At 45.1% G+C, this 14250-nt stretch overlaps 1 protein-coding gene across 9 annotated transcripts in view; it reads right to left on the bottom strand.

Moving 5' to 3' along the window:
* MAP3K1 (mitogen-activated protein kinase kinase kinase 1) overlaps window positions 1–13227 on the bottom strand; it is a 56258-nt gene extending 43031 nt beyond the window's left edge. Inside the window, exons 1-2 of one of the 9 annotated variants that reach the window (XM_090132238.1) lie at window positions 13069–13222; window positions 8517–8607 (exon numbers count right to left, since the gene is read on the bottom strand). Coding sequence is in view for 1 of the 9 variants with exons in the window: in XM_031609500.2 (XP_031465360.2) it covers window positions 12039–12514 (476 nt within the window). In the remaining 8 variants the exon portion in view is untranslated. Of the gene's footprint in view, window positions 1–1615; window positions 8446–8516; window positions 9100–9358; window positions 11563–12038; window positions 12613–13068 lie in introns of those variants that run through there. The other 8 variants (XM_090132239.1, XM_090132237.1, XM_090132236.1 and 5 more) reach the window with 8 other exon arrangements.
* Window positions 13228–14250: the final 1023 nt, after the last annotated feature.

A 14250-nucleotide genomic window follows, 5' to 3' on the forward strand; every position in this document is an offset into this window, starting at 1 on the left:
AATCAATGCATGAATAGAATGTGGAAATATTTTCTGTCACAAAAGCACCTTTGAAATATGCTGATAATAAAATCACTCAAAAGCATACGATTCTGAAAGACATTTAAATGAGAAAACTGTACCAAAAAAAGATGTAAAAAACATTTGTTTGATACAAAGTAGGTTAATTATTAGGTTTCAGTAAAGCTTTCAAAGCTAATGCAAACATTCTTATGACTAAAGACAGCTTTAACTCATTTTACTTCTTATCTTGAGGACTTGTACCACAACAGCAGCTTCTCAAAAACAGGATAATAATCAAGAAAGCAGCAGGCTATTTCTCTTAACAGGTGCACAAGAGCTTTCCAAATCAATGCAAGACTACACCACACATATAAGAGCAGAAGTAAAAGCTAGTTTTCAGGAAATACTACTGGAACCAGAGTTGGGGAAGTCTGTGCATGAAGCAAAGTCATGCTCTGGTGTCTCGACAGTGGATTGTTTACAGAAATACCTTTCCTCGAAAGGTTAATCTTACACTAGTTACTGAAAGTGGCCTGACTGTGAGCTAGAAGCTGAAGACTGATGTCACCGACTGGATTAACTGCTACACTAAGCTTACAGGCAATGGGATGCAGAATCTGAGACTAAGGTGACTGAGCTCAAGCCCACTCAGATATCAGAAGGAAGAAGCAGTTTTTGAACTCGAGTGAGGCTGATTTCAGTCCAGATCATACAAGAAAAATGAAGGTTGCATTGTCAAACAATTATGTGCTGGAAAACAACAGCACAGTCAGCTTAAGTTACATTTCTAACAAACTACAAGACCCAAGCTACATCTCTGACCACTGCAAACAGGAATCACCAACACCTTCAAAAGAAGCCTTTCCATCTACTTGCTAAGGATGTCTGTGTGAAGCATTAGGCAGCCAACCACTCATCTATAAAAAATTAAACACAAGATGCCGTATGATTATAGAATAGCACAGTCCTCACAACTTATACCAACTGTCCATTCATAACTTCTGAAACCAAAAGAGTTAAGTGTTTTAAATCATATAATTACAGATTACTTTAGTGGCTGCAAAGAAACATACAGTACCCCAACAAATCCTTATCAAAAATTGTAATGGTAAGAACTAGCTATACTGGCCACTTCCTTCTTAAGAGCCAGCTTTCTCCCCTCCCAGTTATAAAAACATGCCATTTACTTGAACATGGAAAGGGAGTAACAGCAGATTGTATCATTTTCTACTTCCTCTTAGGTATCAAAATGCCAACCTCATCACAATAAGGCTCAGAAATGCAACAAAGCAGACAGTGAACATTCAGGAGCAGAACTGAGATGTTGGCTCTCCAAAGTGAGCTTACAAGAAAAAAAGAACAAGTTTTCATAGAATCACAGACTGGCCTGGGTTGAAAAGGACCTCAAAGATCATCTAGTTTCAATCATCCTGCTATGCAGATCACCAACTATTAAACCGGGCTGCCCAGTGCCTAGAGCCACATTCTAAAACTGTCTGTAAAGAACAAAAAGATCGGACAGACATACTGTCCCTGGGAAACAGCAGAATAACCATCTAAATTGGCTAACAATCATAACTGCAATGAGAAATTCAACTACATTTATGCTTACCTGCTAGACAGTTGTGGCTTCAAACAAGAAAATCTAGTTTTAAGCATTTCTTCAGGGCAAAATCCGTAGGCCTGCTTTGTGCCTCCATCAAATCATAAGTTTGTCATCGCAGTGGCTACATAAAAATGTTTTGAAATGGTATCTTCTGTCCCAAAGATTAAACAGAAATTAAAAAGGCGTGCCCTGTTGAAGGTACCGCCTCCTGTAACATGAGATGTATTCTCCCCACAGAGGGGAGACAAAGCTCAGCTGGTCCCACTAGTAGAACCAGCACAGCTCTTCTGTCTCGACAGTTTTTCTGACCTGAACATGCAGCGCTTGCTTAAATTGGGCTCCCATCTATTTTTGGCTTTGTTCCAAGCCCATTTAGCAGTTGTGCAAATCAAAGAGACGTGTAGGCATTTCAGCTTTAAGATCAGAGAAACTCAATGTATGTTTTGTAAAAACAGTAAACAGGGAAACATTAATGCGTTCAGTGGTCTTTCCCTTACAATCATGAACTGGAATAGAGCAATTTCCCAATAAGCCAAAACAAGCAGTGTTTTCTCAAAAATCCTATGACTCCTAAAGTATAGCTACTACTAGTTAAAGAAGCTGTAGGCATATCAAACTAAAAAAAAAAAAATAAAATCATATTCTTCCTTTGACAACCGTTGTATCTTTTGAGTCCAGGTTTTAACTGCGATAGAAATACACAATTTTTAGATTGTTCTCAAATCACTATGTACCCAAACACTACTAACACAAGCTAGACAGAAGCCATCTAAAAGTGCTTAATACTCCCAAACATAAATACTCAATTACTCACAGAGACTCTGCTAGATGAGGAGGGCTTGCTTTTGTAACACATGCTGCAGTAACATCTTACATCCTTCCTTCCTTCAAGCTCTATAGGTGCTTTCCTCTCAGATTTTCTTATTTCAGGCACCCTTTGAAAACTCTCCCAGCTCCCCAGCCATACACGCACAGGCTCTGTGTGTACTTCCATTTCCTCTCAGACTCTGCAGAGTTGTGTTCTCACTCTTTAAGTCTTCACTCCATATCCTCTAGCTACTTTCCTCCACTTTCAGTTCCTCTCAGGATAACTGACTCTCCTACTGCCACTTCTCTCTAACTCGCTACTTTGCTGTTTTCTAGCTTTCTTATTCACTCCTTTATTCCCTGGCTTTCAGTTAACAGCGCCTCCTTTTTCAGTCTCTTTTTTTCTTCATGCTAGTATCCCATTAACTGTTACCTCCTCCACTTCCTTTCATTTTCTTTCAGGCACGCTTCTGTACTTAAGCCTTTGCTTCTCTGCTCTTTGGAGCTATTCTTGTCTGAATCACAGAGAGAGCACGCAAAGTTCTTACCACCATGCTATCAAGTTCTTACCTTCAGATAGCAGCCACCAAGAAACTTCTGAAAGACACCTGAAGCATCAAAGGTCCGTCACCTCTGATAAGCCATAAAAAGGCACTTCTGATAAGTCTTATAAACCCCATACAAAGCTTTTATGCAGCTGGGGGGCACAACATGAACAGCGGTTACTGCAAACACAACAGGCTTCGTGCCAGCAGAGCCCTGCTGACCGTAGCTTGATGGCGCTGATAAGCAGAGACGTTTCACTTAGAGCGCTGCAAGCATCTAATGCAATTCCAAGGTGGACACGGTGATAACCTGGGTCCTGCTTTCCCTGAGTTGGGTTTCAAGCTTTGAGTGAAACCCAGATTAAAGAATCATCACCTACTTTGTGACAAAGTCTGCTTTACCCCTGCCTAGTGCACCAGTATGACAAACCAGTTAGGTACACAAGACAAGGACACTTAGTTACAGTGAATCCCACATGGGCCTCTAGGGCACCATAGCTACATCAGGGTTTAATTAGAGGGTCAATCATAAGATAAAAACCTGTGTTTTCCTTTGAGTCCCAGCCACATACAGTTATTTAGCTCTTAATGTATTCCTACATTTGTGAGTATTGCTAAAGACAATGAAAATACTTATGAGTACAGCTAAGTTGCAGTCTGGAAAGAAACACTTCCTTTTTAAAAAGATATTTATCAAGTAACAAAAAAGTCAGATATCCAATTTGATGAAGTTCCATAGGAACTTAGTTGACATGGCAGAGGCTGGCAGATTTCCTGCTGGTTACCCTTTCTAGCTTCTCAGCAGTCTACTTTGTGGGCTGAAAGGAAGCCAAAAGCCTAAAATCTCTGACTGTGCTCTTCTCAGCAGTCTTGATTCCCAGGGTCTGCAAGTGGCCTGCCCTGGCACTGGATATTTATTCCATTTGCAGTAACTTTTAAAATATATCAATGCAATTCATACATAGCTGATTTCAAAATACTAAAGCCATTGTTTTTCCCCACTTGGCTTCACTGAGCACCTTCACTGGTAGCAGAACTAAAATACCGTCACACACACACAAGTCAGAACAAGCAAACAGCACAGCATACTAATTTTCTGCTGAGATACTAAGGGGAATGATACGCTTCAGCATATTTGCTGGGACAAGATGGTTTACCATTGTACCTGAACATGCAGGAACTAAACCACATGCATAGAAGAGATGAGTGAAGATTCAGCATTCCTGCTATTCTTATAATATGCAGGCATAGTGTACAGAGCTAATCTATACTTCAGAATTTTGCAATGTAAATTACCAATTATATTTGTTAATTTCAAGGCCGAGTGTAATTATACCCCAAATGAGTTTACAAAGATGAATATCAAACACTGTAATTAGTTTCATTTCATTTGAGAAAATAGAACAGATCTGTGTAAAGACAGTGCCCTTTTGAAGAAAACCAGCATTCTTAGAGGCCCGTGATGTTCTTAGTAAAACTGCATTACATACAGAATAAAAGGCAGGGAAAGTTACTAGCATCAGTACAAGAGTACAGACTGCAAGCACGTGAACAAGACCTCTCTCATGGACATCTCATTGTGCAGCTTTCAGCTGAAAGCTTTCACATTTCTGTTTCCTTTCAGAAAGGGAAGTCTATCTCCCACTGAGGTGGTGAAAGAGGATTTGAAGGATAGCTTAGGACTGCAGTCAGCAAACCCTGACTTACTTCTCATTTGGACAGAAAAAAAAGCTTGGCATGAAATTGTATGGATCTCCTGTTTATTACTTCTCTGCTCCCTCTGAATCCTTCTGCCACGCTCCCAGTTCTAAGACAATCACTTGGATATATCTGCCCTTGAAATACCTGTGCAAGGAAAAAGCTTTCATCTTCTACTAGTAATCAAATCTTTCACTACAAACAGTAAAGCTGAAACGAGCAGTAACATTTTTCAGTGAAGTCCTCTGGCATCTGAAACGGCAACCAGACAACGGAATTTCAAAGTAGAGTTAGAAGAGGAGAGCTTCCTTAATACCTGCTGATCCTCTCCCATCTGACCCGCTGTTCCCTCACAGAAAGGCACATCAACCTCCAGCAGAAGCCAAATGACCAGGCACAGCACCAATTCTGAATCTCCCTGTGTCACCTGAATTAAACACACTTCACCAGTCCTTAACATTTCTCCCTCCTCAGCAAGCTGAGGATGTCAGTGAATGTCTGTTTACAATACTTAACACATTCCTATATGAAGACACTTTCCAACTTTGCACAGATGGGAGGCTTCTTAGTTTAATCTGAAATGTTTTACTATTCAATTCACTGATAGGGACTGAGTGTCTGCTTTCCTCAAAAAAAAAAAAGGCAGTTTCAGTGTCAGTCTGCATATCAAATTTCACAGTGAGAGAATTGAAAACCATCAATCATCCCATCTTTTCTGTATCAGTTTGGCACAACACATTCCTACAATGACAACCCCGCAGATAATCTGCACTGCTGCCTGCCAGAGATCTGCGTGGCTTAACGAGATTCATCTTGTGCTTTCATACACAAGGCAGGGAGAGAGCTCCTTCCCCTCCTTCCTCCTGTAACACTGACTTAAAACAAAAACAGAGAACAATCTGTGTGGCTTCAAGACTTCTTCCCACCATACCCTTGTTCTTCAGGAACAGGAAACACACAGTTCTAGCTCCGAACAAGTTTTTGTCAGGGGACCACAGGGGATCCCAGTTAATTTTAGGAAGAGGCCTGGTGGTGTGAACAAGGCCACATGAAGTGGGAGAAGTGGAGAGGGAGATCCTTGAGATGAGGAGAAAGCTTGCTCTGCATGTTCCAGCAGGCACAGCTGCAGGGCAGGCAGCTCTGCAGGATGGAAGAACGTGTTTCCACACTTTGGTTGGAAGCCCTGCGCTCCCTACATGCCGGGGCACCTGGTGTGCCCACAGAGCGCAGTGTGCATTGAACCATTCACTGCAAATGAACGCACAGCTTACAGCTAAATATACCACAACAAAGTCATGCCTGCTCTGTACAGAAAGGCTTGTTTTCCAGAACTACAAGATGTTATTGATAGAGATTTTTTAAAATTAACTTATGCATATTCATATTGTAGTTCTAAGAGAAACTTCATCTAGCCCTGCTGTTTAAAAGCCAGTTGTTCGCATTTCCATCTCAGGTTCGAACTTCCTCAGAAAGAACCTCACACAACCATAGGAACCACCACACATTTTATTTCTATCAATAAATTTGCATAATTAGCAAGAACTACAGATCTTTAAGACGGCAGGTATACTTCCCAAATTTTTAAGAACACATTAACACTATGTCAGTGAATTTCCATGCTAATCACAACTGCAGTATTTTCACAGATCAAGCAAACAAATCCTTAGTCATGGGCTAGGCATCTGTATCGATATTTACTTTAGTGAAAAAACATTTCAAATGTATTTTACAGGAACATTTACAATTCTGATTACATATCTGGTGGCAAACTTAACTTGCAACAAGAGAAAAAATTGAATACTAGTATCAGACTCTACAACTCAGCAGTCTAAAAACAAGAAGAAATTACAAAAGAATAGTGTAATACATTGATAGAATTGTCCCTGACTACAAATGAGTTTTCGAAGTACACATTTAGTGAACAGAAATTACTCTGTCATGATTCAAAGCAATTAGAATATTGTTTGTTTATTGTCATGGCCAAGACACTTGCCTGCAACAGCGTATTAATCTGACAAGGTCAGTAAACTCTATATGAACCACAAATGGGAGGTCACGGCACGAATCATCACACACTGCAGATATTTGCATTTTATAAGACTCTTCAGATTCAGACAAATGTTACCTGAAGGTAATGGGGAGACTGTATTATTCAGTAGCTTATGAAGTTTCATGTTTAAAGAACTATGAAAACAAAATTCTGTATGCATTTACTGTAGCAGAATGGGAGGTAACACTAATAATTTGTTTTAAAACCCAACAAATTCATTTCTCAAAATGGTATTTTCACAATTTTTATTTATTTCCTTCAGTACTTCCAATTCCTTTCAGTATCCAAGAGGAACAATTTTGCAGATGCAAGCAGGATGGTCATATAGGATATTCAAAAAAGTCCTCAGGGTGTAAGAGTGTATTTGACAGAAATGACTAGTGAGATGCAATGCATATTTGTGGTTAAAATGAGGAATATTAGTTGCATTCCTTTGAGCTTTAACTAACAGCTCACAAAGGGCCCTCATCATCACTGCTGACAGCTGAGCAAAGGATCAGTTCAGTTTGCTCAAAAGAAAGATGACAGGATGTTCAAAAAAGGATGAAAAGAGCTCAGAAAACAAGACATCAGATTTGGTCTGATGTCAGTCCAGTCTAGGAGACAATGCACCTCTCCAGTGCTCCAGTGCCATCTTCCGCAATGACCCCAGTATGTTAAGAGGCAGGTGGGTCAGGCATCAACAAGAGAATGTCAGTAATAAAGGCTGTACAAAACATTGGTGAGACACTAGGAAAGAACTGAAGTCCCCTGGTGCAACAGTGGCCATTCCATTACAATCTAGAATATTAGGACAAAACAGATGAGAAATATCCATGAATTATACAAACAGTTCACACTTCACAAAAGATATTCTGAGATAGTACGAAACGTGGTAATTACCGTTTCACCTCATACTCATACTGCTATTCCTATTTCACCTCATAGCAAAGAAGTGGGAATGCTCAATGACACTTTAAGTTCATAGAAAAAGGAGGAAAAGACATTTTGCAAACACCTTGAAGTCCATCATTGTCAGATGCTAAGCAGCACTGAAAAATGAGAAAATGTTTCTGCAAAAAATAATACCTCTTATTAAAACAATTCAAAAGTTCTTTCAGACCCCAGACAAAAGGTAAAAAAATACCAATTTAAAGATGATTCTTAAGCATTACAGATACCGGGTAGGCTTTAGGACATTTTTCAGTCAAGATCTAACACAACAGATCTTTCAAAAACCAAACAAATGAAACACTAAGTACCCCAAACCCCACAGAACCCTCAAGCTTATCTTACAGGGAAAAAACTCAACAATGAGATTCACCACAGAGCAGGGTTTTCAAGTTCTGATCAGACAGGAACTAGGAAGCATTTGAGGCAATATGCAGAGGCTAAGTTAAAGATGAAAAGGGACGGAAGCAACAGAAAACAATGTACCATTTAACAGCCTTTTCCCAGTCACCCAGAGACAAGTAATGAAGCCCTCCTTAAAGGGTTTCTGTCCACTATGCCTCAAGCAGAAGAATGAGCTGTAATTTCAGAGTTTTAAGTGAGAACAGAGCCAACAAAGTAAAATAAGATGACCCTTGGGTTTTCAAAAGAGCTCTCTGAGAACACCAATATTAGCATTAGGAACTCCAGAGCTCATAGCAGATCCATTCTCTTATCATCACTGCTAAGTACAAGCTTTGAAAGCTTGTTTGAAGGGCAATTACGTGGCAATGTATAATTTCTATTTTAAACAAACTGGAGCCAAATTTCACAGATACTGGAAGGCAGAAAAAGCTAACAGCAGCCTTCCCAGCACCACCCCACCCCAGCTGCTCACTTCCACCTCCACGCTCCAGGATATGCTCTGGCACAGCTGCATCACCACCTTCACTCTGACCTCAAACAAAACAAAACACTCAGATCTCCATCTGCAAAAAAAAAAAAAAAAAATGGGATCATTGGGGTGCTGAAACTGCAGGTGAGGTGCATACATCTACACTCGGGTATCTCAGTAACAGTACCTGGACTCTGCCAGTGACAGCAAAGACTGAACCTCCAGCATCACTAAATCCAACCAGACAGAAAGCTCCAGATTAGTTAGTTACAATCTATTTACTTTGCATAAGAACAAAGAAACTGCCATAGCAGATCAAGCCATTTAAGCAGAACCCCACCACTTGCAATAACTAAGAGTGATAAAAATCAGGGTGAGGGTGACCCTCTTCCCAAAATACTGTCAAGCACAGAGCTGAAGAGATAGGAGGTGAAATTCCTCTCACTGTATGATTCAGCTTAAATCGGAAGCAGAGAACGTGCTGGCTTACTTAAGCAAACAGTGAAAAATACCTAGCATCACGAACTGCGGCTAAACACACAATTTTATTTTACCTTAGTTGAAAATAGTCAAGTTAAAAAAGCTACAAATTATTATATATATATATATATATAATTTACTGTAGGTATATTTCGAGAATGTGAAACAAGAATGTTGTCATTTCAGAGAAAGAAAATACTACAAGTCAGACCTCAGCTGTGTTGTAACTGCACTTGCTCTCACTGTCCCCACTCCACTGCCCCAAATCCAGGTTGTTAATGTAATCATGCACTCATTTAGAAGTCACCAAAGGTGCTAGAATTTACAAGCAGATTCCAAACTAACAAGCTTTAACAAGTACTCACACGTACGTAGTCAGAACTCAGGTTTCGCAGTGTGTTTTTACTGTCTCTAGCAGGCGCCAAAGAGGAATTGCAGAAAACACAGCACAGATACCTTCACTGGTTTTCCTGCAGCTGAACTGACACATCTGCTGTATTTGCACACTCATTTTGAAATTGGAACGTTGCATTTTCATGCACGTCATACGTCACTGTATACAGAGCAGACAAACCAGAGCACTTCCTGCTTGTTTCTTTAAAAAGGAACTATGGCAGTACAACTCATTCTGTGGTCAGGAATGCAGTAAGTTAGCCACACCAATTTCAGACACGAACAAACTTCACTTAAACTGTTTCAGTATTTTAAAAAATGTTGTTAATGAAAAGAGGTGCATATTACCATTGTGGATTTCTGCCCAAATCAGATGTTACACTAGAACAACAAGAAATCATAATAGAGCTGACCTCACTGCTATGATCTTCTTATATAAACCAAATCAATATACAGTCAGTACAGAGAAGGAATAAAAAGTCTGAAGTGTTTTATGCCAAAGCTGCATTCCCCAGTAGCCTAACTCCCTTATAGTGTTATAAAAAGACAGCTTAAAGTGTCACAGCTTTTAGCAAAAAGGTTATCTGCTCCTGTGACAAGTAGAATGCTTGAAAGAGTAAATAAAAGGGTGATGTTTACAACTTCACAGTAGAGTCAAAATCACTTTTCAGGTTCATTCTAAAGCTTGTGCGTGTCTTCCAGCATAAATAGAAGGTCTGTTTAGAGAGAGACTGTAATACCAAGGAGATTGACAGGGGGACTTCGGAGCAAGTACCATTTAATGAGTACTTGCTCTTATGGGAAAGCATAACTACTCTGCTTCAGAACAGAACAGAAGAACTCTGCATATTATGTCCTTCAGTCTGCCTGTTAATGAATGTCTCAGCAACAACTCCATGCACCGACTTAATATTTAACATGTAACATGTTCACTGCCACTCAAGTACAAAGAACTCCCTCCTGCTAGAGAAAGTTACATTCACAGTGACAGAAGAAAAGTTTCTTGATGCCGGGTAATTTACTCCTCTACTAGGCCACATCTGCTAATAGTAACAGGACATGCAGAACTGCTGAGATGTGCTACAGTATTTCTGAAGGACAGTTACAATTAAAGCTGCCAGATACTTTATGATAGGCTACCTAGAGCTCATTGTAGTGATACAGCAAGGAGATGAGCAGTTGCCATGTAACTTTCTCCATTATTTGTGAACATTTTGTGTTCATTTACGAGAGATAATTTGTGGGGGGCAGAAGGGCTTTAACCCACACACACACTCAGAACAGTAACTTGTGAGTGCAGGTACTTAACAAGTAAGCAGTACTGCCCATGTAAAGGGAAAAATTCCACAGCTGCTCTGTCATTGCTGCTGTGGGACAGGCCAGCATGGACAGAGTCAGTGCTTCAGCACTTACGTGATGTACACTGAACTTCCCGAGCCTGATACCCAGCCTAACATTTAATATCATGATGAGACACCAGCCTGTTCTGTGTTTTGACACTAATTCTTCATTTTCTTTGAAAGCCACAGATCTAGTTACAGTCGCATTAAAAGACACAGCATATTGTACTTCCCTGGTTGACAGAGATGATGGTGCTAAGAGTCAGAGAATTTATAACCCACATGATTTTCTTCCCTTCCTGAATACTTCAGATTTCTACTAATCCTTCTGTAACTACAGAGGATTTCTTATCTGCTGGGACCAGACCATCTCAAGTGTTTCTGCACTGCCCTAGAAACTGCCCCAGACTCACTATGATTTCTCAGAACTCACACAAACAGGACACAGCTTTAGAAACCAACTCTCAGCAGAGTACACCCAAGGTAAGCTAAAGTTTAAAACAGCATCTGTGAGGTTTAACTGGCATAGGGCACAGCTAAGAAGTGTACACATCACCTCTTAGACAGGGAACAGATCTCTCAGGAGGCTCAATTAGCCAAATAAACAGCGAGGCAACATTGAAGAAGAAGTGCAGATGCGCTTCTACGTGCAGCACCTCGCCAGATACCCGCAGGAGCTCACTGCACACCAACACCGCACTGCTGTGCCCTCCTGCCCGCACACTGCAACGCTCTGTGTGCTACCCTACCCAACGTAAATCGGAAGCGCTCATACTGCTTGCACCTGGAAAGTCTGCACACAAATTGGTGAAACATGCACACGAGCAGTTCTACAACACCTCGATATACTGGGATTTACCAATCCAAGCACAGAGACAGCAAGCCAAAGCTACAAGCTCAAGGATGCTGAATGAACTCACTCAGATGTATTACCTACAGTAACCGTCACAGAACAACTTCGATTTCTCTCTGAAACACGAGATTCAACATTTCCGCTCCGGAGCCATTCTCTCCCCTCTCAATGAGAACGAGAGAAACGCATTATACAGAATGCTGCAGACCGGAACCGACTACGCGAGAGACTTTTTTTTTAAAAAAAATAAAAAAATAAAAAATAAAACAAACAAACAAAAGCTCGGAGCAGCCGGGACAGCACGGGGAGCTGCGGGACGCCCGGCCGCTCCGGAGCACGGCAGGGACAGCCCCAGCCCGAGGAGCCCGCAGCCCCCCGGCCCGCCCGCTCCCCGCGTCCCGCGGCGCTCCCGGCCCCGCGCTGACAGCTGCCCCGGTCCCGCGGCGGCGCCGCGCTCACCTCGCGGCGGGGGACGGCTCCATCCTCCTCTCGGCTGCGGGGTCAGCGGCCGCGGGGCTGCCCGCCGGCAGCTCCAGGAGCTCGGCGCCGCGACCGGGGGAGGCGGCGGGGCTGGCGGGGCCGGAGCGCGGCCCGGGCAGGTAGTGCAGCAGCAGCGGCTCGGGGGGCTCCGGGGAAGGGGAGGAGGACGACGAGGTGGAGGCGGCGGCCGGGGCGGCTGCGAGGAAGAGGGGCGCCTCGGGCAGCCGGTCCAGCTCCACGCTCCGCACTTTGCGCAGCTGCTTCCGCCGCCAGTCGGAGCGCTGCTCCCGGCCGCCGCCGCCGCCCGCCTCCCGCAGCAGCCCGCCGCTCCCGGCGCCGCTCCCCTCGCCCGCGCCGCCCTTCGGGCTCCCGCACGCGGCGGCGGCGGCCCCTTCCGCGCCGCCGCCCGAGGATAATCCCGACGACGAGGTGCGATTCCCCGCCGCCGCCGCCATTTTCTCTGGCGGGTCACATCGGGCTCCCGGGACTCGGGCGGGGGCGGAGGGAGGGAAGAAGGAGGGAGCCGGCTCTCCCGCCCGCTGCGGAAACGGCGCTGCCTGCGCAAACGGCGTAGGGAGGGGGACGGGCGGCGGGCGCCCATTGGCGGAGCGGGCGGCGCGGGGCGGGGCGGACGCCCGTAGGTGCGGCGGGGCGGGGCCCGGCGCCGTCCCGCCCCGCCCGCCCGCCCCCGCGCAGGTGTCGGCCGTTGGAGGGCCGCGCCCGCCCGGCGGGGCCGGGCGGAAGGAGAGGCAGGGCACGGCCGCCCGCCCGCGCTTCGGAGAGCCGAGGGCGGGCCGCGCCCCAGAGCCGCGGGCGTGAGGGCGTCCCCGCCCCCGCGCGGCCCTCCTCGGGAGCGGGAGCGCCCCGGGAGCTGCCCCGGGGAGAGGCTGAGGGGCGCGGAGCCCCGCGTTCCCTCCGAGCCGCGCCGCGCAGCTGTCCGCGAGCGGCGGGGGAGGAGAAAGCCGCTGCACCGCGGCGAGTGCCCGGTGCCCCAGCCCGCCCCGCTTACCTGCTCGCGTTGCGCTGCGGGATGTCAGCGTCCTGCCTGCCGCCTCACGCGCCGGGCGCCGCCTCGCCCGACCGCTCCATGTCCGCGGCTACTGAGCGGCTGACGGCGCACCCGCCTCCATGTGCTCGCTCGCCCGCCCATGCGCTGCGCCGCAGCCCGCCCCGCGCACCTCCTGCCGCGGCTCCCGGGGGTGGGACGGGGCAGGCGAGCGGCGGGCATCGCGTGGGCCGCGCCTGGGGAGGCCCGAGCAAACCCAGCCTGGTCTCGGATGCCCCTCCGCCACCGTTGGATGCTTTTTTCTTTCGGCCTCCGAGCTGTGCAGCGGGGACTTAAGTTTTGCAAGATCGAAATGGCACGCACCGCTCGCACAAACGTGCTGTTTTCTGTCATTAAGCACGCCTGCCTGGCTGGGTGCTGATGTATGAGATGAGGAAGGGAAACCTGAGTGTCACTGTGCATACCTGGCCATATTCAGTTTGCTGTCATTTTGGATACAGCAGGACGTACATTCATTGAATCATAGAATCGTCTGAGCTGGAAGGGACCTTTAAATGTCACCTCGTTCATCTCCTGCAATGAACAGCATCACCTACAGCTACATCGGGTTGCTCAGAGCCCCGCCTAGCCTGGCCTTGAGCATCTCTGGTGATTGGACACCCATTACCTGTTCCATTGCCTCATCAATTCTATCATAAATAATTTTTTTCTTATATCCAATATAAATCTCCCCTTTTAGTTTGAAACTATTTTCCATTGTCCTATTACAACAGGCCCTGTCCTGTTCTTTCTTACAGCCTCCCTTTAGATATTGAAGGGCTGCTCAGAGTTCTCTCCAGAGTATTCTCTTCTCCAGGCTGAACAGCCCCAGCTCTCTCAGCCTGTCCTCATAGGAGAGGTGTTCCATCCCTTGGATTACTTTTGTGGCCCCCCTCTGGATGTGCTCCAACAGGTCCGTGTCCGTAGTGAGGACTCCACATCTGAACACGTTGCTTCAGGTAAGACCTCACCAGTGCAGAGCAGAGGGCAGGATCACCTCCTTCACTGTGTTGGCCATACTTTCTTTGATACAACCCGGGATACAGTTGGACTGCAAGAACACATAGCTAGCTCATGTCTACCTTCCCATCTACCAGTATCCACAACGATCCCCTAGTGCTTTTCTGTAGGGCCATGCTATATCCT

Source organism: Phasianus colchicus, chromosome Z (assembly GCF_987193195.1).
Source record: "Phasianus colchicus chromosome Z, bPhaCol1.hap1.1, whole genome shotgun sequence".
Taxonomy (NCBI): Eukaryota; Metazoa; Chordata; class Aves; order Galliformes; family Phasianidae; genus Phasianus; species Phasianus colchicus.